The sequence below is a fragment of the Calypte anna genome, chromosome 5A (assembly GCF_003957555.1).
Source record: "Calypte anna isolate BGI_N300 chromosome 5A, bCalAnn1_v1.p, whole genome shotgun sequence".
NCBI lineage: Eukaryota > Metazoa > Chordata > Aves > Apodiformes > Trochilidae > Calypte > Calypte anna.
The window spans coordinates 29194240-29217771 of record NC_044251.1 but is presented as its reverse complement, the minus strand read 5'-3'; the positions used below and the strand labels follow the sequence as shown (position 1 = coordinate 29217771).

Genomic DNA, 23532 nt, shown 5'->3' with positions numbered 1-23532 from the left:
GAAAAAAAGTACACGCGACATACTAGCTCAGAACTTCATTCTTACAAAGGTAAATATTTCAGCAACTCCAAACACCCTAAAAAACTTCTGGTTTATCTCAGTTTTTTAGTGTCCTATTTTCATCTAAAAAATACAGGACTATAGAACAAAATTTCTCTAGAATTACCGATTATTTAATCTTCGTCTGTCTCATATAAAAAATGGTAACTTGGACTGGCAGCATATAGGAAATTTAGATCCTAAAAATTCTCCTCAGGGTAGGCGATCGTAGTTCTGAAGCCTGTTCCTGTCTGACTGATGAAACAGTTTGGCTTACATATGAAACAGGACTTTAAAAATACTAATATATCTGAGTAAGTACACTGGGTATTAATACATCTAAAATTCTAATATTAAAAGTAATAGAAAAAATAACTGAAAAATGTTTGTGTCACCATTCTTTCAATCCTTCCACTTCCCCTCCAGTTCTCTCAGCCTGTCAGTGCTTCCTGTTTTGACAAAATCCTGTATTTGTTTTACACAAAACATGCTACCAGTTTCAGATCAGTCAGCATTAATATTCACCGTTTCTGTGAAAGGTATGAGAATAAAAAAGGGAATGAGAGCCATGTGCTACAAAGTCTAGATTAATCAAGAATTTATAAAAAATCACACATTGAATGATGAAGATAATTAAAGGAGAAAGATCCATTTGATTGATTCCAAATAAATACCTAGGGTTTATGACATACCCATGTTGGCAAACTGTTTGACTATCAGTTTTCAGTACACCACAAGAAGATTGTGTTTTGTGACTTTTTACTTTCGTGTAGCTGGGAGGGGAAATAAGAGAGCTCACTGGTTTTGTTTGTTGTTTTTTTTTTAAGAAAAGATTTTCTCAGACTAGCTGCCTACATCCACTATGTATCCAGACAATTTGCTTCTTTTTATTGCTTAAAAAAATGTGTAACTGAAAAAAATTCAGATAGAACATTCTGAAGAGAGAATAAATTCACAGTTTCAAATGGACATGAAACACAGGTGCATAAATGTATTAATACATGCAGTAAATTGTACATGTTTAGAAGGGATACTAAAACCCCAACACAGCATACTATAGTAAAGTAAGAGAAATAAAAATTGAACAGTAAGTCTAAACAAAATATTAGAAGCTAAGTATATTTATTTAAAATGCATTAGGAATGTTACCCTTTTCTACTTCACAATATCAACAGCTGTTAGGATTCAATATTTATCTCATTCAATATCAGGACAAACCTTCAAGAGATACTCTGCCTATAAACAGAAGATTTTCAGTTAGTCACAAGTTTCCAATTTTAAAATTTACACAAAACAGAGAAAAATACAGTGGATAACATTGCTTCAAACAGAATTACAGAAAGTATTAATTGTTCTAAAATGTAATTTCTGGAAGATATGTCAGAGAAACTTCTTCCACCCAAATACCATCCAAAACACCATCACCTCATTTTCCCCCTTGGAAGCAGTTACTTCATGTCTGTCATAGTTAGGGTAATAGAAGGAAGTGAACTGTTTATGACAGTATTTGTCGTTCCATGAAAAGTCCTATGGAGTACCCTGAGGCCTGATTTCTGGACCCAGAAGAGTAGATAATACAGAACTTTCAAAGTTTTGAAAGTTATGTGGTTAGTAGGGAAGATCTCATGTTCCTACAGGTATAAGTTGTCACCCACCAGTAAGCAAAAGGGTTAGAACAATTCAGCATTCATTAGTGCTTGAAGTGGCACACAACACTGATGCTTTCATTTTAAGCTTTTTCTGAGTTAATAAAATGTTTCTTTCATTTAAAGAGTGAAAGCTTGTTAATAATTTTCTTAGAATGTGCAGGAAGAACAGCAGTACAGCAATAACTTTTAAGTCTGACTTCCTGTTTGAATGCAAGGCTGACCCTGCTTTCAGCCAAAAGTTGAACTAGGTAACTTCCTGAGGTCTTCTGCAACTAGAATTCTTCTATGAATGCCTTATAGAATTAACTCATTAATGTATCTGTATATTGTAAAGGGAATTACCAAAGAGCTTCCATTCATCAATACAGTAACATGTTCTGTTGTGCTTAGAGGGGTTTAAGTAGGGTAGAGAGTGATGCCCAACCTTCTGCAGGCCTTCATGGCACAGCAGAACTGGCAGGGTGGGTGCAGAGTGCACACATGGAAGAGCAAGAGATTCAAGTACTGATTAGCAAAGCTGGATTATGCCGTAATTTGATACTCAGTATTAACTGAAGGCATAAAAAGTAGTTGCTTAGTTTTTAGATTTCACCAGAAATACTGCTCACCAGAACTGTAGATAATGTCCCTTACTTGTTAGTATGACATTGGGGAAAAATAATTCAAGACCTTATGTTAACAGAGGTTCTTTGGCTCTACATGAATGTTTTCATTAAGCTTTTTCAAACATATTTAAGAAACAAACTGTAATCAACTTACCAGAAAATTGACTGGATTATCTGGTCTGATCCTACAGCATTCATTTATCCCTTGGATAAGTGTTGGCATGACATTCGCCATTAAATAGTTTCGTAGTGGAAGGGACTGGGCCTCCAATAACTCTTGTTCTTGTCTTTTCACTTCTTCACGAGTTTTGCTCTACAAATAATGAACAAAGTCATAAAGAAAAGAGTTTATAACAGCTATTAAACAGCACTTCACTAAATAATAGTAACATAATAGTGGCAGCCTGACAGCAAAAAAATATTAACTGTTTATTAAATTTAGGCCACTCAGCAGACATGATGAAAACTAAAAAAAAAAACCAAAAGCTTAGTAAAAGTATTTTATTTTTCTCTCTTTAACACCTAAAAGGAGGTTTACTCTGAAATCTTCCAGTTGTCCTCTTTCCGTAAGATATTGGCAAAATGGTTGGAATACACTGTATCACAAAATAGTACTGCAAATACAAATGGTTTCTTGAGAATCCTTTGAGTGATGGGAGGAGAAGGAGAATATTTTTACTCAGAAGAGAGCCATGACTACTAAATATCTGCACATTGGTTTTGGCCTGCTTGGTTGGTTTGGATTTGCTTCCTTTAATTTGGTTTTATTTCCTTTATGTCAGTTTTCAGGAGGGGTGAGGGTTAAGTAAACTAAACCCACAGTGAATCACATCTGTTTACACTAGCTAAGTATATTATTGAATTCAGGTTAAATCAAATTCAGTTATTACACTCAACAATCAGGAGGGCTGAGGAAATAAAGCTCCTATGAGTTTTTCTTCCATTTAATACTATGCCTAGTTGCAGTAGTTTTAGACAGAATATTACTCAAAAACATTTGTACTGTTTCCACTTCTTATTTTATTCATCAACAGTCTGAGTCATATTAGATACAACAAGCAGATGATACACTTAAGACTGCTTTTCTTTGCTCAAGGCATAATGCAAAACTGATATTCAGATAAAACCATATACCAGTATCTGGGAAAGATATCTACCTTACTCTTTCAATTCAGTAGTGCTACTGAATGAATCCTACAGGTGAGCTTTGGTCACTACTTAGAGACAGCAGATAATCTACAGTCTCAAGGACAAATCAATAGTTGCTTAGGTTTCCTGGACATCTTCCTATTTAGAAAGATAATCTTATGCATGAATTTTATTTAAACACTTAGTTTAGCTTGAGTAATGCAGAGTTTGCTCTCTTGAAAGTTAGATGACTTTGGACTGTTAAATAGCTAAAAATGTATCAAATACCCATACTATTTATTTAGACAAGTTTACAGAGAATACAAAATGCTATTTAATGTTGAATGAAGCTGTAAGTAAGCATAGAGATAACAAAGACAAGTGATTTAAAAGCCAACATCAGGGCAATGCAAATGCTTCTTTAAAAGTGAGTAATATTAGGATATAATTTCCGCTTAGATGCATGTGGGTAGTCAAACTTTAAAAGGGATTTTTCTGAAGAATGATCCCTTAGTTTTTAAACAGTTCTGTAAGAAGACTGCCTTCTGGTAAAACCACCTGACTTTGGGTGTAGTTGTACAGTAAGGTAGTTCTTACTAAACTGAGGACTCAGCTCTCAAAGGTGCTTTTCTTGAAGGCTCAGAAACATTTTTGCAATATAGACTGGAATATTGATCAGTGTTGAGTTAAAAATCTTGTTTGAATGTCATAATAATTAAGATTTGATCGATTCCTTAGAAGTGAGCAAACTCCAGAAGTCTGAAAGACTGGTTATGGAAAAACATGATTGATTATAGAAGATATTTATGAATGGTAAAATAAAAGCACTACAGCATAACAACAAGAAGAGTATCATAAAATTACATTAAAGTCATATTATTGCCAGTATGCAAAAAATAATGCCATGTCTGTAATAAAAAAAAATAAAAATATATATATATGTATATATATATATATATATATGTTTAGGTTGGTCTTCAAAAGGCACTGGGAAGATCCTCTAACCAAGATCTAGAGTATGATGTAAGGAACAAGAGAATTTATGCCACACTTTCCAAGTGTATTTACATAACGGATTGCTGGAAGATACCTAAAACACAAATGATAATGGTTTCCCAAAAATAGGTGTTAACCTACCCATTCCTCCCAATCTGCCATCCTTTCAGCCCTTTCTTCAGCTTCTTTACGCTCTCGTTCAGCTTTTTCTTGAGCTTCTTTGACAAGGCGCTCCTCAGCTGCCTTGCGTTCCAAAATCTCCTTTTCTTCATCTGTCAAACCGTAAGTCCGAGGCTCCCCAAGTTCTTTGGAGATTTCTTTTATAATTAATCTGTTCTCAGGATCTTCAAATTTGGCTACATCTTTTAAACAATACAGGAGAGAACTTTTCAAGACTTTTGTCAATTATCAATGGACATCAGTAATAACTGCAAGACCTAATGTGTTCACATTGTTTGAATTTTCACATACAATATTTTGGTTTTTCAGTTGCTTATAAGCATCAGTTTTCTGCTACACAAAATGAAGTTTTCTACATCTGCTTTTCTTTACTAGTTTCAGCTAAAATAGTTTGGTTTTAAGATGATGTAAGGGAAAATATAGTAAAGTAACTTTTGCAACTATTCTGTTTATAAGTTACAGTTTGTCTGACAGAAAGGGTATAGAAACATACATGGAAAAGATGAAAAGGGGGCATTTCTGGTATCCAGAGAATACAGAGATAAAGTGCTTGTTCAGTGCTAAGGGCCTGGAGATGTAAATGCACAGAAATGGCTAAGGAGAGCAAACAGAGGAAAAGGAAAAACCAGAACAACTACAATACAGAATTTAGGCAAGAATCCAGTAATCCCTTCTCCCTCTGCTTTATGAAGTTATTTTGAAACCAATTGCCAAAGCATGCTTCCCATTTCTTTCCAATCATTAAGTCAGGCATAACATAGCTAACACTAACTCTATTATTACAAGAGTTTTTGGGATCTGGACCTTAATAAATGGAGGAGAAAGATAACATACTTCTACTTGATAAAATTTCTTTTACATCTTTCAAAAATTAAGGAATTACATTCCTGAAACATTGCAGATTAAAAGAATAATACATGCTCTATGTCAAGCAGTCCATAGTTTCTACATTTTTTTTCTGCAAATTTTTCTTAAGTGGCCAAACCACATTAAAAGGCAAATATTACAACAATCATAACTAACTACATTTATCCTAAAAAATAAATACTTTTTATATAAAAAATGAGGCTATTACTGATAGAATTGAGATGAAAGATCACCAGAAAAAGGAATTAATAAATTAAAATTGTCAAAGGAAATTGTTGTTGTAACTGTAACATGCTCTTTAGTAGATGATCTAACATGCCTGTGCTACCATCCTTGATTTGGAGATGAGAAAAACAAGACCCAAGGTGTCTGACTTGCAGATTTCATGCAGTAAGTCACTGTATCAAAGTAGGGTTTTCTAGAAATTTGAAGTCTATGCCTTTGTACTAATCATATTTCAGATTCAGAAAAAAAACCCCAATCAAAAGGAATTCATAAAGCCATCTGTTATGTTTTTCTAAATTTGAGGTAGAAAAAATATTTTATTAATTTGAATCAATATTTAACAAATCAAGCACAATTTTTAAACTATTTTTTAACTCTTCCCCCCACTAAATTCCTTCAGAATATGACTGAGAAAGTAGTTGGCTCTCTCCTTAATCTGATGGCACTTAATTCTATGGATACTTGCGTATCCAGAACTGTGTAAAATAAGAATATGCCCAATTGATTGCAACAAGCTTTAATATTTACCATTTCTTACATTTACAAAAATGAACAATTAAACCCCTTATTTATTAAAACAGTCGAAATCTAAGAGGGCAACTTAGAATCCTTATTAGTATACAGGTATTTTTGCAGGTATATAATTAAATCCTTCTTGTGTATGTATTCTGCAATGTTAATATATTTGCTTTACATGTACAGCTATTATATGATCTTCACAAGTGTTAAATTTGTAACTACAAAATTTTTAAATTCATGTTCTCCCCCTAAATTTATTATTTCATACCAATAAGCAGAGGATGTATTTCAAGTTCATCAAAATAGTTGAGAACAGTCTTATCATCCGTGTTTATCTCTCTGAACTGACTGAGAGATGGCAGGAACCGGTCCTGGGTATAATGAGTTCCAGCAACAATTTTCTCTGGCAGGTTTATTATTCTGTTTATAAGGAATTCATCAGATGCAGTCAAAGAAATAACAAATTCTGTAAAGAAAAAAATATCATCAGTGCTCACATATTATTGTTTTCCCTCTTTTTTAGCTATTTTGGGTAAATTATAAATTTTAAACCATGGTTGAACATAAAACATTGTAAATTGTATAATCTTTACAGAGAATTTAATGATCAAATACTTATATTCAACTTCTCCAGTTAGAGCAATCCAACAATACTAAGAGTTAGGTATGAAGAAACTATACAGTCCAACTTCACCAAATTCTTTTGTAGCACTATCAACAAGGCTATTTTTGCAATAAGCAGTACAAAATTTTATAATTTTTCAGAAAGCTATCATACAGCCAGTGCATATAAGAAGGTGATGGAAGACAAAAATTTCTTATGAATGGTGCAGCCAAAATACCAAGTAACACTTGAAAATTTAACAACATACTTGCTTGTCAAGTCATCAAAAGTCATCACTGTGTATTGTGATTTTTAATCTCACAATAAAGGTGTATCTGCAGAATTAAACTAAATTTAAAAATAAAGAAATCAAATAGTAGTAGAAATAACAAACAATCACCTGCTGAAAAAAAACCTTCATTTTGATTAATTGTTCACTTTCAAATAAGAGGTCAGCATCATTACATGCCTCAGGTATTTATTTTATGTATAATTAAATATGAACAGATGGAGTGATATTTTAGACTCTGCTGGTGGCAGCAGCATTTGAAAAATTCTCCATTTAAAAAAAAATCTATCAAACTTACCAGGTATCGTTAGTTTATCATATTTGGGAATTTTGCCTCTAGCTTCCTCTTCATCTTCGCTTTCCACTAAAATAAAAGAGATTACTGCCATTTTCATTTGAAACAACATAATTATTATATTTGCTAAAAATGTGCCCAGTACAAATACATATAGTGTATTCATATTACACTAAATGTATATCTATTATAGATGGTAATCAAACCTGGACACCAGTTTATATAATTCAGTAATACATGCTGCCAGCCACCACAGAATCCTACCTTGGGACACTTACTAGTTGTTTGCTTATACAGCAGAAGTATGCATATGCATAAAGAATTTTAAAATGTGTTAAATTTTAAAACTGCTGCCCTGACCCTGTCTGTTCCCCCTGCCAAGTACAATATTCTGCCAAAAACAGAGACAGGGCTCAGAACAGTGAGTCAAGATGTTTTACAATAGTATGGTTAGAAGCGTTCCTGCCACTAAGCACCTGTTATTCTGAATAGTCAATAAAATGGCCTGAAGAGGAGCAGCTGAGCATGACAATTTATAGCCCAGCATAGTAAGCTGAACAAGACTGGGTTCTTTTTTCCTTAAAATCACATGATGTAATTTACATACGGAGATGATTCTTGGTCTTAATGTATGGACAATGCTTGCTCACAATTTGAAACCTACGTCACAGAGCTCCTCTTAAGTCATAACTACTGTATCTGACCTAATACACTCAAACTGGATCACAAAATATTTATTGCTGCTCTGGCTGGATCTCCTCATTAGGTAGCCCTTAAATACTTTGAAGAAATTTAGCTGTGTGTCTTCCTTGAGTGGAGTATATCAACATAGAAAAAAAAAGTGTTCTCCATATTTGTGATTTGCTTATTACCTTGCCAGCAAGAATAGTCTGAAAATTGTCTTGTGCTTAAATTAAATAAGGTGTGTTAAAATCCCTCCTCCTTTTCACCACGTGAAAAGAACTTTTTTGTGTTCTGCACTTCAGTCATTACAGTGCTGATGCACTTCAACTTATATGGCACTGAGAACAATAATAATGACAGCAGAAGCAGCAGTAAAACCAAGAGCATCAATAAAACCAAAAGTAGCAGTACTTACAATTAAAAAGATCTTGTGCTTGCTCATAGGTTTCCGGGAACCCATCTAAAACATATCCCTGATTCCTACAAGGCATTGATTTGAGCTTATCCTTCAAAAATTTAAGAACATACTGATCATCTAGCTGACCTAAGACACAAAGGAGATTAATAGGTACCTAGTTTATGGAAAAGACAGATCTGAAATTATTTTAGAATATATGTCTTTTAATATACAAGATATATAATGTAAAACACTGTATTTGTTTTTTAAATAAGATAAATACAAATGGACAGGGCATGACTATTGCTTTTAGTAGGACATAAAAGTTGTAAAGCACCATTTTGATTTTCAATTTGCATAGGCTGCAAATTTTATTCAACAAAATCACACCTTAGCCCTTTGTATTTCCTACCTGCATTCTGTTCCATGTTTTCTTTTATTCCAGCTAATAACTCCTGTACATCTTCTATATTTTCATCCTCCTCTTCTTCAATCTCTTCCTCTTCTCCCACATCATCAGATTCCTGTTCCTTAGAAGCCACAACTTTCTCCTGAACAAAAGATTAAAAATAGGCTCAAAAAATCCATAACCAAATTTATACCTAGATATAATAAAAAGAAAAAAAAAATAAAACTATTTATCCTGTGCTCCTGGACAGTGAGATACTGAGCAACCTTCACTCTTTAAAAAGAGCTCAGTACAACTCCCAGAAGTTACCAGTATGACAAGAAATATTTTCATTCTAAAATAATGGAATTAAAACTAAGTTTTAAATGAAGTAAAAGATTTTAAAATGACAGATATTAAAGTAACATTTCTAGAAAACAATAACACACCAGATTTTCTATTGTTTCAGAAATCAGGTTGCTTATCTTAATGTGATGTAGCTTGTAATGTTTGCAGAGCTCTTCAGCAACACTAGTTTTGCCAACACCAGGAGGACCATGAATGTAAACTTTCAGAGGCTGAAAAAAAAAAGATAATAATATCATTAAAACAATACGCATATTTTTATGTAAAACGAACACTTTTTACTATAAATAATAGGAAATAATAAATATTATAATTAGCATTGAAAATATATTTTAGTTTTATTGACATCAAATACATATTTTCTCAGGGAGTATCTCCTGTATCATTCACAGGCTTTGAGTAACACAGTAAATTTAAATGTACAACTTCACTGTTGGAGAAAAAGCACACTTCTAGTCAGTGGACTCACAGGCCAATTTATAGTGGCACTATTAGTGTTTGAATAAACAAAGAGACAAAACACAGCACCACAGATAGAATATGGTGAATTTTGGAATGAAGTGGTAGATATACTCTACACATGCAACAGCTTTATTTCCCAGGTGAGGTGGAGTTGCTGTCATTTAAGTGGTTATTTTTATCTTATTTTCAGATTCATCACAATCATAAGATATTACTGATTTCTTATTCAGCCTGGGGATGAGTACATGTAATTAAGATTCCAGTATACACTCATAAAATATATTATGCAACATACTCAACATCATACACCATTAACTTCCTGTCCTAATTCAGTAAATCTGACAGTGCAAACTCTGCAAATTTAAGAGTACTGACAGGGACAGAGCCTCCTCTCTCCTTACCACTCAGTATGTCTATCTTTTGAAAAATTTTTTTAGTTACATGACTCTAATATGATGCAGTGGTTTAAACCAAATGTATATGGTAATTCTTTCAAAAGTATGCAGGGGCTTTTAATGAACAATCTTTAAAATGACAGTATTGTATTTAGTTTTACACCTCCTGAACCCTCTTGAAGTTTGAAGAAAATTTAAACATGCTGAACAGGTCTATCATGCCCATCAGTACTTGAATGTACACAAGCATTTTTCTGCACCTTTCAATAACTACTTCCTTACACATTTGAATATAGAAGTTCTAAATATTAAGCTAATATAGAAAGCAAAATTGCTCCAGTACATTACACAACAAAGTAGGGTAGAATGAAAGCTACATTGCAATTGAACATCCTGGATCACTAAATATAACGAAGGGAGCAAAATACTCACCTAACTACTAATTATTATAAAAAGCTTAAATAAAAGATAAAGTTATTGAGCTCTTAGAGCAAAGTATCTCACTAATGCCATATATTGCATAAAGAGACTGGTTTCAGAACAGCAGCTTCTCCACCAGGAAGCTTATTTGCATTTATAGGCATCCAGTTTTCGGCATAAAAGAAAGAAAACGTAATGATTATTGTTTTAATAATAATCCATACTTTTATTATCTTAAATTTAATTTTCAGGTTTTATGTTCACTTATTTTGCATCTGTATCAGTCTTCGATGTGTTTTTACTTGAAGCAATTAAATTTTGTGTTTATAAAAACATTTTTATTGAGAAAAAAGAAAGGAGCACTTTAAAATAGGATACACCAAACCATTACCAGTAATCCTCGACTTTGCTTGAATTCCTTGATGATCTGTTCAATGTTCTCCACCAGTCCTGCCTGAGAAACCCACTTAATGTTGAACGACTCTTTCAGATACGCAGATTCCATTCGCAGGTTTACAAGCAACATATCCAAATGCATTTGCTGAGAGAGCAAAGTTATGTTTATTTTTCAGACTCAAGCTATGCATGTTAACACTGTTAGTTTAAAATAGAGAGAAGAATGGAGGGGTGAAAATATACAGAATTAAAACACAGAGAAAGAAGGTTTGCACACACAGCAAAACAGATTTTTAAGCTTTTAAAAAATATAAACATTTTCAATGAGTATTCTTATGAACAATTAGAACATGAACATTTAAATAATTATTCTGCTCACTATAAGGTTTCATATTGCAGAGAGTAATCTCTTTCATAAATTTATCAGGCACAATCTTAAAACTACCAGGGTTGTAATTTATTTCTCCTATGAACAGTTTACTCCAGATAAACAGATGAATATAACATTATGTATGCTGCATTCACCAGCCTTAATAGCACCTCATTATTAACTGTTTAAATCATTTGTGTAGGTTTCATTAGAATGTTGCAGTATCCTCAGTGCATAGTCTCTTCTATGATTGTTAAATTGCAGTTTTTTTATTTTCTAATTTATGCTCACTAAATCTTTTCAAGCATATTTCAGGGTTACATTTTTCTACTGAAATTAAAAAAAAGCAATTACATATTTCACTGTATCATACGTTTAAGTTTATATCCTCTACTGAAAGTAATAAAAGGGGAAAAGTACTAACAGTTAAGTCTTTGCTCAGGAATGCATCCTCTACCGGAATCTTCTCAATTTTTCCTGGTCCAACATTTTTACTGATACACTGTCATGGAAAAAAAAATACATGTATGAAATCCTTTGCGTTATGAAAGATCTTATTTCTCTCTACAGCTACCTCAAAGGAGGTTGTAGTGAGGTGGGTGTAGGGGTGGAGTGGCCTCTTCTCCCCAGTGACTGCCAATAGGACAAGTGGAAATGGGTTCAAGTTGTGCCAGGGGAGGTTCCGATTGGATATTAGGAAAAATTTCTTGACTGAAAGAGTGGTGAAGCATTGGAACAGGCTGCCCAGGGAGGTGGTGCAGTTGCTGTCCCTGAGGGTGTTCAAAAGATGGGTAGATGTGCTGCCTTGGGAAATGGGTTAGTGGTTATGGTCATCTATGGCTGACAGCTGGACTTGATGATCCTGAAGGTCTTTTCCAGCCTTGATGATTCTATGATTCTAAACCAGTTTCTTACAAAAATTTGAAGAGAATTTCTATGGATAAAATCCATGCTTTAAATTTCATGTTTCACTAAAATCAGTATTCTGATTTGAAATAGACACATCAAAGAACTGTATACTGACTTTAATGTTAGTATCAAACACCTTTGTTAGGCTATATAGTTCCTCTTTAGTACTTACAATAAAAAAAAAAAAAACAACATAAAACTAGCCAATCCCAAACCACAGAAAAGTGTTCCAAAGTTCTTTGATCTATTTACAGCTTCCTACTGCTTAATATCTAATTGGAGACCTATTTATTTTCCAGAATTATCACTTCAGGCTCTTGAAGTGTTTAATTCTGTTAACAATTGGGAAAGGTTTTCAGATTGAGGCCACCAATAACTCTCCATGTAACACTTTCATTTCATCATCAGACAGAAATTGTTAGTTACTCCTACAGCCTCCTTCTACAGTTACTCCTTTAGATTTAAAACCTCACCAGATTCCATAAAATCATTAAAATTTACATAGAGCTTCAGATCAAATGTATATATAATCCAGCATCCTGTCTTCATTGATTTCAATTAGTGGATGCTGAAATGAAAGTAAGAATGGGAACAGCATGTATGATTCTCACAGACATACTTCTAATCTTCAACTGTTTTCAGTTCAGAGACTTCCTCATTGAGGAATAGCTGCTGTATATTTAAGTAACTCTCAAGGTATTTCTTTTTCATGCACTTTTCCAGTCTTCCCATCTTTATTTTCCATCAAGACATAACTAGAACTTTTTGAAGCCTGACATTTTGTTTCTCTCAAACTACAGTTTAACCATGCTGATTTGCATTTTCTCTCCCAGACCTTTCTTAGTAAGGAGCATGCAATGGCCTTCTATGGCTAATAATGTAAATTTCAATAGTGTCTAACCTTATCCTCTAAGGTTTTGATATTTTTAATGTCTTTTGTGTTAATTTTTATGTAACACTTTTTCCTATGGCTGACCACAACTGCAAAAGTTATTCTGACCTATTCTTCTTCTATAAGAATGTTGACTAATTGCATCATGGTCACTTATACAGATAAGCTTTTCATCTATCAACTCTTCAGTGAGAGGCTGTATATTTATCAGAACCAAAACAAAGTTGCATCTTCTAATGTTCCCTAACACACTATTGCATGAAATATTCTTTGACACACTCACAAAAAAACCATCCTGGGTTGTTATGTTTGGTCCTTACATAACATTTGCCCAAGCTGCATGATTAAGTCTCCTGATTATATTTTATTAGCTTACTGTCACTACCAAGGCATAGCTCAGTAATGTTATCCAGACTATTTCTAGGCTTAATTTCAAAATACTTGGAAAAAGAAGATGTCTTCCTACAAAATGCAGGAAGAAACATCTTTAAGACTAAATTTAGAGTATCTAATTTCAGTGCTGTGAATCCCATAGCAGTTCACCAAAATTTAGGTAAAATGTCTACTTAATTTTATGATAATACTGAAAAAGTTGCTTCTGCAAAATCAAGTCAAAGTAATGTATTTTGTTCAAAGCACAGAAGTCCTGAAGGATTTAAAAATCATTTTCTATGATGTCATTTACTACACAAGATAATTCAGGAAGACCTAGGTACTTACCTTAGAGTTGTCTGAAAAAACAAAATCAAATCTCTTACCTTTATCAATTCTTGAAGAGAGTGCATAGATCCATCTATTGCCAGTATATAGTATGACTTTGGCCTGTGTTCTGCTACATTTTGTAACACTCTGAAACACAGCAATTACAGCCAGGGCTGGTAGTTAGAGGAGCACACTGGGCCTTTGTTGTTAGATGCAGTTCAGAAATCATACAAAGAGTTTGTGAATTCTTGCAGAACGTTTCAGAGCATAACATTCTCATATACATTTTCCTTAGCAAAGAAGAACAGCTAGATATTTTATTTGGAAAGAAATTCAAAGGATAAAAATCAACATCTGTAGAAGCCACTAACAGCCTGCTGTAGAGTCCCTAATCCATTTCCAGTTCTCTGAAAATTAACTGGTATCACACTCTAGGTCAAGTATTGCTAGTAATTTCTTAAGACCATGGCACCACTGTGACAGTCAGATAAGGTTCCCAGAAAGCCCATATGGTACTAAATAAACAGAAGTCTTTGTTCAACTTAGCAAGAAGGACCTAGGGTTCTGAAACAAACCCACCCCAATTTAAAAGTACCCTCTGAGAGATTTGGATTTGTTACCTAGCTAGCTATCAGCTGCTGACCAGGGAAATTTATTTTCACTTACGCTGCTAAATCAAGGACATGAATGGTTGGAATAAAATTGTTTCCATCTCCAAAAACAGGTATTTTAGGAGTATCACTAAGCCAACATAACTGCAAATACAAATAGAGAATGAAGTGAGGAGAAAAATATTACTCTTCAGTAGAGCTAAAAAAGGAGCATTTGTGTATAAGGCAAATCTATATATTCTGGGTTTAAATTTCCATTTCTGGAATGATTAATGGAGCTACAGTAAGCAATTCTTGAGAAATAAAAAACAGCAAAAAAACCACAAGAATTTTTTTCCTTAAAGAATATTCTTTGATCTTGATAAATGTTACTTTGTTCTATTGTATCCCAAATAAAATAAATGCTTGGGAAAAATGTAATGTTGAGAAGAAAGACATTTTTCCTGATTCTGTTGTTACAACGGATGTTCTCACTTAAAGTACATATGGAGATACTGTTTAAAAGCTATGGACAAAACTAAAAAACATACAGAGAAAAAAAAAAGGAAAATACTTCCACTGAAGCTCACAATATCAAAGCTACTAAAAATGCATGCACTTCCAGTGTGGTCTGCCCCTACATATAAAATGAACCTTCAAAAATAGTTGGATGTTTACCTTGAAAAAGTAGTGCAGGACTCCTTCACCAGATCCATACTGATGTCCCGAGGCAACAACATAAGTTGAAAATTTACGTTGGTTCTGTGAATTGAAATAAAGAAGGAAGTTTTTATAAAAATATGGTAATGCAAATGGGATACTGACTTACCCTGAAACTCGAGTACTTTTGTACTGAATATACAAAATTCTTAAGTTATATAACTTAAATTTTTTAGGTAGATCAATTGCTGCATATTCTGTAGTTTCATAAATCATATTGCTAATATCTCCTTCCAAAAAAAGCATTGTTCCATCAGAATTGTCTGCACTTTAGAAATGGAATTCTAAAAAATGTTGAGTTAAATAAATTGTAAGATAGTTATATAAAACAATAATTTTAACAATATAACTCATGTTTCTACTTCACTTTCTAAGAAAAATAACTCTTAAATTTATTGAAACTGTTTTTAAAATGCATTATATTTCCATTTGACTGCCTAGAGGTGTAGGAAATGCCGGATTAATGATTTTACAATTGCTTTACTTTCATTCTAATATGCAATTTATAAAATAATAAAATTTGTGAACTATTTAAGTGTTTTCTAACCAACTATAACAATCAGGTATCATACTCATGCACAGTATCATGAATTTGCTTGTCCTGGCTGCCTGTTTATGCATAAGGCTACTGTTTGGACCAGTGTTGAGGATGTTTATACAGAACAAAACCAAAACCAAAACCAAAACCAAAGCCAAACCCAAACCAAATTCTGAAAATCACCTTTAAGTCTTTTAAGTTAGGACCAGTCACTTTGAAAATTTTAAGTTGAAAAAACATCATGTTGTAAAGATCATAGACATTGTATATCTACATAACACTATGTAAAAGAACCTGCATTTACCAGCAGAGAGAATAAATGAACAGATTTGGGATATACTTTTTTTGTGAAAAAAAAATGCACCTTTTAGTATCATCTTCATAATTTTTCCAAAACATAAAACTAAGAACACTGTTAGCCGATCTGTGGTTGTATAAACAAAGCATGATACAAGAAGATGACAAGTGATAACATTACTGTATTGCATCTGTGTATGTTATTTACCTACCTACTTTCAAATTAGAACTTTGCAATAAATACCATCTTAACTCAGTTGAATGCAATAGGTTGTTAGTAATCAAAGGAAACATTAAAATTAGAAGGCATTAGAGATGCCATGAGAGCTCCCACACTTAATTTGCTTATGTACAGAAACTGTTCTCTAGGAGCAGCAGCTCCATGGATTGCACCAGACAGGCAGCAAACATGCCCCAGGAGAAAACACGCTGTAATGTCTCCCAACAGGAAAAACCTGCCTCTTGTTAAAAGCATAGGAAGTGCTATTTCTCTTCTCCCTTAAGAAGAATGTAATACGTAGGATTTTCTTCCGTTTACCTTGTAGTAGCTTCTGCAGTAGCCACTTGTGGACACTAATCGCAGTTCGGCACCGAGTACTATACTTAACTCTGAACCTTTGAACCAAGTTCAAGTCCTTTAAAAAAACCTATTCAGTGTCAAAATTCGCACAAAGGAGAGAGTAGCACTTGACATGACTTGGATATACCTAATTTTTTAAATAAGACAATTTTTAGGCAAGCTCCTATTTCACACAGGATGTTTAGTCACAGGTGAAGACCTCCAAGTTCCTGTGTAATATTCAGTAAAGTCACTAGATGTCACACTAACTACGATAAACAGTCCTCGGCTGGGATTGTTTTTGGTTTATTCCAATAAAGTGCTTGAAGTGGAAAACAGGTCGAAATTAATGACTCGGGAACTGTGATGCCCCTAATCAGAGAATCACAGAATCATCCGGGTTGGAAAGGACCTCTGAGATCAACAAATGCAACCCTTAATCCCCTACCACTGTGGTTACCAGCCCACGGCACTGAGTGCCACGTTCAATCTCTTTTTAAAAACCTCTAGGGACAGAGAATCCACCACCTCCCTGGGCAGCCCATTCCAATGTCTGATCGCCCTCTCTGTAAGGAATTTTTTCCTAATATCTAACCTAAACCTCCCCTGACAGAGCTTAAGTCCATGTCCTCTTGTCTTATGCTCTTGTCACTAAGAACAGAGCTGGGAGGTGAGGAGCAATTCTGGGTGTGGTAGGGAAACATTTCTCCAAGGTTTCTGAATTTGGCAGGACCGCAGAGCCAGTGATTTCTCTCTACAAAAAGCTGCACAGCCCAAATGCCCTGCCCCAAAGGTGGAGGTGAAAAAATGCTATTGGTAAAAAGCAAAGATGTCTAAATCACAACTCCTGCTGAATTTTAAACAAAATATATATGGGATATACAATAGCTCAGGGGGGTGAAGTCTTGCTTTAAGCAGCAACAGCCATTAAATTGCACTCTGTAACAGATACCAAGGCTAAGAAACCATTCTTGGGTACCATATCTTCTCTACATGACTGACACAGTTGCTTAGTATCTCATGCTAAGCTTTTTGCAGGCAAGTGGTAACACTGATTCCTTTCACAGATGGCACATTGCACAGATGCCCCTGAATCTATAAAGTAGTAAAAAACGTAAACCAGAAGGTACATAAATGTAAACAATTTTCTGTCCCAAAGTGCTGACAGAAAATAAACAGGGGCAGCAATACCCAGTGATGCTGCCCCTAGAGCTGGGGTCTTTTTGAAAGGCCTACAAGAAGTATGGATTGAAAGTACTCAAGTTGCTTTATTGTGTACTGCTACATCTTGTTCCACTGCCTTCTCAACAGACACTCAGTCTGCAAAACATTTAGAAGCTAATTATACTAACAGCTTTGTTATGTAGTGACTCAGTGCTTTGGCCTAGTCAGAAAAAGTGAGGCAACAGTTCATCTGGGTGTTACAGATGGCAGAAGTTACTGTGAGGTTTCATAGACAGTGTTTACAATCTTCATGTTTCTGACATCACAAGCATGAAAGTTATTATATACTCTTAGAAGTCCATTGTTAGCACAGTAAAAGTAAGAACATTTTACGACCTTTTTCGAAGTGTAACCAAATTTTACTGGCATTCAGTATTATTAATCATCTAATCATACCCGTATTAGAAGATAATTTAATTTCTAGTGCTATTTTCCTAGCAGATCATGAGAATACGCAGTATAATCAAACCAGAGCAAAGGGTTTTTCCCCCCTCTATAATTAAAGATACAATTATCTTTATTATGGCAGATTACTAACGCACAAAAAGAATGACCAAATGACACAGTCATCATACAGTGCATTTCATTGTCTTCCAGTTCTCCTTCCTAACCTCTACTGTACTTCATCTCAAATTACAAAGTCAACTTTCTTGACTTGTGAAGCCAAATCTGAGCCACTGTTGATAATCATTTAGCAATAGCATTCAGAGAAAGACACAGTCTGCTCTCTAGTAAGATTAATAATCTAATCAGGCTGAAACAAATGAAGCAGAAAGAGTGGTTTTAAAACACACATGAAGTGATAACATCTCTTTATTCTGGGTCAGCTCTGTGGCCATGAAGTGAATTACAGGGTGAAATAAAAACAAATTATCTGCTCCAAGAGCATGAACTACCCAGGAACATACTAGGGGTGGCCACAACATCTATGTATTTAAATGAGACATAATATTAACATAGCTTACTAATATTTACAGAGGCTGCATTTCTTTAAAACATACACTAATAACCCTTTCCTCTACATTCTTTCATCCTCAAGTCTTTCTCCAAAGAAGCTGCAGCTTTAATTCTCTCTCACACAACCAAAGAAGCAGGGTGGTTTCAAATGAGATAAGCATGATAGAATCACTACCTAAGGAAAAAAAGGCAGAATTTGGGATTTGTATTATATGAACAATTATGTTTCTAAAGACATTGTTGTCTTCTCTATACTTGATATTGATGTAACCTATATTTATGAAGAGAATAACATACTCTTAAAATTTATTCAAATTCTTGGCAATTTCCATTATTAAGGTAATACTCTAAGTAAGAGGACCAAACAATCTATTTTTATGAAAACAGTATTTACATACAGTTTTCCCAAGTTTGAGAACAAGTTTTTCAGCATTTATGTGATTCACAAAATTAGGATGAGGTTTTCTTCTGCGATAGTCTTCATCAGTAAAAGGAACCTCAGGATCTTCCTGCAAAGGAAAAAATGTGACTGTTATACATTCCTTAGAACAATTTTTAAAGTCCTAGATGGTTAAAACAAGTTATTAAAATATTTTAAAAATATTATTTAACCTTGGTTTAGATTGAAATTCCCAAACTTTCTGATTCTGATATTTAGGGTCCAACATTATTAAAATTCCAATGGTTCAGTTTCATTTTTCACATAAAAAGGTTTTAACTACTTTTTGTATTTTAAAAAATGTGCATTATTATTATATATAGCATTACACAAGTTTGAAAAACTCTGCATTAATATGCACAGTTTCTGCAAGAATAAATTTGAGAACTGCAAAATGTTCAACATGGTTCTTGACAATACTTAACATTGGAGTCTATGATCTTTTCCAACCTAAATGATATTGTGATTCTATTATTTGTCTGTTTATACACTGGTTTAAATATGCACTGCATTAAATATATAGTAAATATGGGATTTTTTAATGACTGTAGGACAGTGCAAATTCTGGTTAGTATAAGTCTTCACCTTTTGTCCAAGCAGTCCTTAATATCAGACTGTATGATTTTAACCCAGTGCCAAAAATTCTCTTTCCAGCAGAATAAATTTAACAATTTTGGCAGTAAGTAGTGGTTCAGAATGAAATGATTATGAGAAAAATCACACTTGCTGACAATAATTTTATTACCTGTTATTGAATTATATACCCAAGTACTTTGCTTAATTGAATGTAGTACATATTTTCCATTAAATGGAAATATGCAATTAAAAAGGAATGATGTTTTCATACTACTTACAGGGTCAGGGAGGTTGCTTCTCGCCCAACTCATTATTGTGGAAATGAGGATGAATAACTTAGGTGCTCTAAAATGCTCTATTTCTGTATGTAGTGCTGTGAAATGAAAGCGAAGGACTTAATTTATTGTAAAATATATTGCTCAAATTATATTTTTGTTCACATAAAGGTTCTGTATAGACATTTATAACAGGATGTTCCATGTGATATGTATTTTTAAGGAAATACTCTTTATTTTGTTAGGAATAATATAAATCACGTAAGAAAGCAGATAGACAAATGATGGTAACAGAATCAAATGATTGGGAATCAACACAGCCTCCATAGACCTACATATCATGGGGTGGGGGGGGCAGAAAACAATCTTTACTAGGAAATCATTCATCTTTATTGGCTGCTGAGGTACTAGAAGAAAATAAAAATGTGTTTTTTTCATGACTGAAATGGAAAATTCTGCAGAATTCAAGTAAAGCTTCCTGATTTTAATTTAAATAATAAAAAAAACAACTGTGAGTTATGTTTTGGAAGGGCCTTTGAAACATAGGATGTTATCCAAGTATTTACACTATTAACAGGAAAGCATAATTTAGGCTAACTACCATATAAAGAGCAATATTGCATTGACACCATAAAAAAATTCCAGATGCCCATCAGAGTTTGGATATAACAACTGGGAGAAAGCTTCGGAAAGACTGTTAGCAGTATTTTTTATTGGATTTTAAGTCAAAACGCTTTCAAATAATTATATATTTAAATAATGTTTTTATATTTTATAACAGGACTAGATTTTCTACCCACCTCACAATACAAATAGATTAGATGATGGCTCTTAGTTATTTAGGGAAATAACTACCTACACAAATATGTCATTTAAAGTGTTGAACCATTCCATGACAGGTTCTCTAGCTTGTGAATGCTACAGATGCATTCCATGGTCCCTTGCTAATTAATTAAGCAATTCATGCACCATTTCTCTATCAACAAGATAGTTACAGTTTTGTTACAGTAAAGTATATATCCCAGATAATTTTCATTATACATTTATGTTAAATTTTGATGACTGTATAGCAACCATTTTTCTGTTCAGTTGATAGTTATACTAACCAGAAGCAGCCCATGTTGCTTCCTCAATTTGACTTGCATCCTCGGTGATATTATATAAAATAACATCACACTCAAGCAAGTGACTTAAGAGCTCATCTTGAGAAGAGACCTGGGATAAAGAAAGTTAGAATCCGCCATTAGGGGGGAAAAAAAAAAAAGCACAAAAATACTTTTATTTCAAGTTTAACTTATGATAGAAAATGGTTTTCTAACACCAGGGTGTTAGAATAATTCACAAGACTAGTGTCAAACTTTATGTCAGGTACAAGTAAGGTGATGAAATGTAAATTAAATGCTGAAACTTCCAATTTAGAGTACACATTAATATAGTTCAAAAAGTTGTAAAGCGTAAGTAGTATTCTGGGATTCATCTTTTCAAAGTGCAAAAACAATGACTTTTACAAGTATTTTAAACAAGGATCAGCTGGCACCATGAAGAAGACATTAAAAAGCTAAACTAAAAACCAAACTGAACTCTGGACATATCTTTATACAAAAATGTAGGTACTCATAACAATTAGCTACTAGTGAAACCTTTGATTTCAATGAACAGTTAAGAAGAGGGATGCTAACTTTGATTCCAGAACCAGTACCTTTAAAATGGTGATAAAAGACACAGAGGAAACAAGAGAGATACTTGAGATGCATGTTTTGAGGGAAAAAGGAAGCAGACTTGTGGATTGTCTGGATAGATTATGTCCTATTTATATCTATTTTTTTAAAGAATATCTATTTTGAGTCTGAGTTCCTTCCTTCTACTATTTGCTGTATTAGACATAGCAGGGAGGAGACAATAGTATCCAGGAAGCAGAAGGAATAAAATAAATGTATATACACCTTCCAGCAGCAACAAAAGGTATTTTATTAATGCAGCTCATTCCACATGACTTGCAATATTTCTAATGTTGTCTAATGACAACCTGAAAGAAGACACTTACTGCATATGTTTCCGCTGCAAAAGGTGGTTTAATGTTCTCTGGATTAGAAAGGGTACCCACTATTTGGTAGTTGGTACCCTCCTTCGGCCCGCTAGCAGGAGGTGAATAATTTTCATCTTCCTCCACCTCCTCTTCTTCTGTGCTTTCAAGTGATGCCCCAATAACACATCTGGATAAATACTGCAATATACAAGACACACAATTGTATGCAAATATATATTGAATCCTACATAGCTTCTCATGGGCTTTGGACACCACCACCACTGCTGACTAGCCTTGATCATGTTGGTGATGCAGCTCAGGAAAGAGCTTTCCATTGACCCTGAGAACCTTAGGGACTCCTCGACATCATCTATATTGTTTTGAACTGATTTCTGTCCTACACCTCAAAGTCGAAGGTGCTGGTGAGTCCCTAGATGCCTCTTTTCTCTAACTCGGCTCCCCTCCGGCAGGCTTCACCTCAGAAGTGCTCTCTGTCCAGTGATACCAGATGTTGCCTGAGGTCTCCTAACCAGTTTTACCCATACTTCCCATTCCTAGCTCTCATTTCCTTTCTCCTTCCTATCTTATCTATCTCCTTCTTTCCCCCAGTCCCCCTCCTCAGCAGCTATTTTTGGTGATACCACATGTTTTCCCGCTCTGCTCCCCGCCGCGCAGCCGGCTGAGGGCCAGGAGGGCCGTCCCCGCTACGGGCTGGGGCGGGAGGGGCAGCGGCGAGGCCCCAAGCAGCGACTGCTGAGGAAGAAGCCGAAGCATCAGCGGGCTGCCCCCGGCAGTCACCTCGCCGATGTTGCTGCCGCAGTACGAGTCGAGGTGGTTGACGAAGACCCTCCGGCTCTCCACCGCCTCCGCCGCCATCCCCACGGCCGGCCCAGGGGACGCTGCCGGTTGCTGCGCGACGGCGCGGGGCGGGGCGGGAGGCGCGGCCTCTCCCGTCAGGCGGCTCCGCCGTTGGGGAGCGAACTCAGCATGGGCGGTGTTTGGTGTGATCTCTGCCCTTTCTTTACACCTGATTCAGTCTGTCCTAGGACAAACAGGGATAGCGGCGCTCAGTAAATGAAGGACTTTACTCCGGACTTCAAAACGCCAAAGAGTACAAAATGCATGTAGTATTGCCGAGACAAATATAGCTTTAATTAAGTTACTAGACATCCTTTCAGGCAGCGGGCAGGTTTGGGGCCATTTTTTTTTTTTTTTTTTTTTTTTTTTTTTCTTTTTTGGCGATTCATAGATTTATAGCTACATTAGGCCAAACAGGGCTTTCTTTGGATAATGAAAACTGACAGTCTAAGGTGACTAAACAAAATCTGCCATTGTCAGCTCTTCAGAGAAGCTCCCTCCATACAGGCAGCAATGCCAAAGGACAGGGCCTGGAGAGCATTTTCTTCAGGCTCATAAAACCAGAGTGGAATGACATAGCTTTACCATTTTTGAGTTACCACTGCAGTACAGTAAGACAAACAACAGAAGCTGCTTTTGGTAACACCTACAAAACACCTGTTTTGGAAGCATTTCTCAGCTTCTGTTCACAGTAAG

At 34.7% G+C, this 23532-nt stretch overlaps 1 protein-coding gene across 1 annotated transcript; it reads right to left on the bottom strand.

Moving 5' to 3' along the window:
- Positions 1-1202: 1202 nt before the first annotated feature.
- On the bottom strand, positions 1203-22854 carry AK7 (adenylate kinase 7). Its single transcript, XM_030452266.1, has 18 exons — positions 22777-22854; positions 21997-22176; positions 21059-21167; positions 19956-20050; positions 19061-19171; positions 15046-15129; positions 14444-14532; positions 13834-13924; positions 11699-11776; positions 10900-11049; positions 9315-9443; positions 8890-9028; positions 8496-8624; positions 7400-7465; positions 6477-6674; positions 4559-4779; positions 2448-2606; positions 1203-1275 (listed from the first exon to the last, which is right to left on the bottom strand). The coding sequence occupies exons 1-18, from the start codon at positions 22852-22854 to the stop codon at positions 1237-1239; spliced, it is 2145 nt and encodes a 714-aa protein (XP_030308126.1). The 3' UTR covers positions 1203-1236.
- Between the last annotated feature and the right edge of the window lie 678 nt (positions 22855-23532).

What these genes read in the sequence shown, in the direction of transcription:
- AK7 (XM_030452266.1), bottom strand. Translation starts at nt 22,854, where the DNA reads ATGGCGGCGGAGGCGGTGGAGAGCCGGAGGGTCTTCGTCAACCACCTC. An exon ending in CTCTTCAAGAATTGATAAAG is followed by an intron (nt 11,777 to 13,833) that starts GTAAGAGATTTG and finishes TTTCCATGACAG; the next exon opens with TGTATCAGTAAAAATGTTGG. An exon ending in AGCAAAGTCGAGGATTACTG is followed by an intron (nt 9,444 to 10,899) that starts GTAATGGTTTGG and finishes TTTTTTTTTCAG; the next exon opens with CCTCTGAAAGTTTACATTCA.